This window comes from Austrofundulus limnaeus, unplaced genomic scaffold (assembly GCF_001266775.1).
Source record: "Austrofundulus limnaeus strain Quisiro unplaced genomic scaffold, Austrofundulus_limnaeus-1.0 Scaffold206, whole genome shotgun sequence".
In the NCBI taxonomy this organism is placed as follows: Eukaryota; Metazoa; Chordata; class Actinopteri; order Cyprinodontiformes; family Rivulidae; genus Austrofundulus; species Austrofundulus limnaeus.
In genome coordinates this window covers 618,336-620,613 of record NW_013952608.1, presented here as the reverse complement: position 1 = coordinate 620,613, position 2,278 = coordinate 618,336, and the positions used below count along the sequence as shown (strand labels likewise).

At 36.2% G+C, this 2,278-nt stretch overlaps 1 protein-coding gene across 5 annotated transcripts in view; it reads right to left on the bottom strand.

Annotated features, from left to right (window-relative positions):
* Positions 1-2,278, bottom strand: part of dusp12 (dual specificity phosphatase 12) — a 6,557-nt gene that overhangs the window by 549 nt on the left and 3,730 nt on the right. For all 5 annotated transcript variants that reach the window (XM_014018975.1, XM_014018974.1, XM_014018976.1 and 2 more), the window contains 4 exons: positions 1,619-1,737; positions 1,399-1,498; positions 1,041-1,132; positions 644-723 (listed from right to left, as the gene is read on the bottom strand). In XM_014018975.1, the coding sequence (XP_013874429.1) occupies positions 644-723; positions 1,041-1,132; positions 1,399-1,498; positions 1,619-1,737 (391 nt within the window). The remainder of the gene's footprint in view (positions 1-643; positions 724-1,040; positions 1,133-1,398; positions 1,499-1,618; positions 1,738-2,278) is intronic.

Below are 2,278 nucleotides of genomic sequence, written 5' to 3'. Positions count from 1 at the left end.
CACACACACACACACACACACACACACACACACACACACACACACACACACGAATGGAGAAAAGAACCAAAGGTACAAATTAATAGGAGATTATCTTAAGTCAGATTAAAAAAAAGTCCATTTCATCTTAATTTCTACAACAGAATTTTGCTGTTTTGTAAAATCACATGCAGAAGAAGACGTGGATAAATTCAGCTCTAAATATTTGCATAACTTTGCTCATAACACAAAAACTCTGTGATAAATAATGTTGCAGTAACAGTTTACTTTTGTTAAATATAATATTACCCTGCAGCTGAGATTACAGCAGCAGGGTAACAGAAACAATGCAAACCAGATCAGGATGAGACGGAACAGAACTTTTTATTTTTCCTTCAACATCACAACATCAAAGGGAGAAAAATGTATTTTATAATCAGCTAGTTATTTCTCAAACTCTCTGTACTTGAATCAAGTCTTTACAAATGTTTGGTAAAAAGAAACAAGCTTTGTTTTCTTACAATTGATAGATTAGGTTCACTTTCAGTTTGCACCTTTTTCATAAAACAAACACATAAAGCAGACTCTTTACTTCTGTTAACTTGTACAAGTTTCAACATTAGAGTGTTATCTGTGTGTTTGCATGGGTACAGGTGTGTATTACCTGTCCATTCATGACTCCCAGTAAAGCTGGCTCCATCCACTGAACCGGCTCAATGAAGTACGATGTACACTGGACTCCTCCTAAAGAACCACGTTTTACACGGTTACTTATAAGGCGACACTAGTTTGACCTGTGATTATTGAGGTAGGATTTATTCACACAAGACTTTTAATCGTCTACAGAAGTAAAAACGTCACCAGAAACATAAACAGTAACTATTTCCTTCTGTCTCACAGCTTAATATAACGGTTTGTTTCTATCCACCAGCCCATCAAAATGTGGAGAAAAATGGATGGATGTATTTACAGTCCAATGGGAAGCAGCATGTTTTAATTCAAACTAAAAATGAAACGTCCAGCTCTTGTAGTGTGAGTGGGTGTGGACTTGCTTTTCTTACCGGTGAGGTTTCTGGGCTTCTTGTGGCTGAAGRCTGAAGCTCCCTCCCCCACAGGATGACTGAGAATACTGGAGCTACGAAACAAACTCCGCCTGAAGACAAAAGTGAGGAGGTTAATCTGCAAACTGATGTAACTATTTAAGTCTTATTGCTTAAACCTTTAGCTACAAACTGCATGTCATAAACACCAACCACTCGACAAAACATATATACATAAATGGTATCTAAAGCATAATTTAAAGAAAATGAGGATGTATATTAGCCTCTAAACCCTCCTCTAGTTTGGATCAGACAGTTAGAACTCAACAACAGAGATGCTGAGCTGAAGTGAATCATTTCAGCCACTCTCACAACTCACCTGCACTTCCTGCACCTGTAAGACACCTCAGAGGAGCTGGAGTGGGCGGGGTCAATGGCAAAAATTTCCCGTGGCAACTCTGCAGCCCCCTGCTCTAACTCTACTCACACACACAGGAATAAGAAATACAGAAGAAATACAGACATTAAAAAGTCAAAAAATAAAGCTTTTTAACATGTGAGGTGTGTGTGTGTGTGTGTGTGTGTGTGTGTGTGTTTACCTGGGTATTTCTCTGTAATCTTGATGAGTCTGTATTGTTTGTACAAAGAACTTGATGTATTGACCTCACAGCTCATGGCTTCATACAGATGCAGCTGCTCCTCAAACCCTCTGTTGACCCTGAAACACATCAAACACATTTTATTGTTTGTCCTGTTGTCGAGTCCAGATTCAGTGAGTTTACATGACAAGATGACACTTCACTCAAACCGGAGATGATTTTCTGTAAAATCTACTTTTCTGAATCCAAGTTTCAGTAAAAAAAAACAAAAAAAAAAAAACCTAAATCTTGGCTTAAGAAAAAATAATAAAAAGAAGAAAAAAGAGAAATAGAAAAAAATAAAGAAAGAAAAGAACAAAAGAAAAAAAAACTAAATCTTTCTATAGATAAAAAGAGAAACTGATTAATTTTAATCAAATGTTTTTTTCCTGTCTCAACATTTGTTGTTTTTGTTTTGAAACACTCAATGTCAACATCAACAGTTATAAAGTAGACTTTAAGCATCAACCTTAATGATTAAAGGTTAAGTTTAAAGTATGGTTTTCTTTAGGGTGTATTCAGACCAGGAAAGTCCTTTGGTCCAATTGTTTCATCCGGACCAAAAATGGACTTTATTTTTTTTTTCATTTGGTGCAGTTTGCATTCACATTGTGCTTTTTT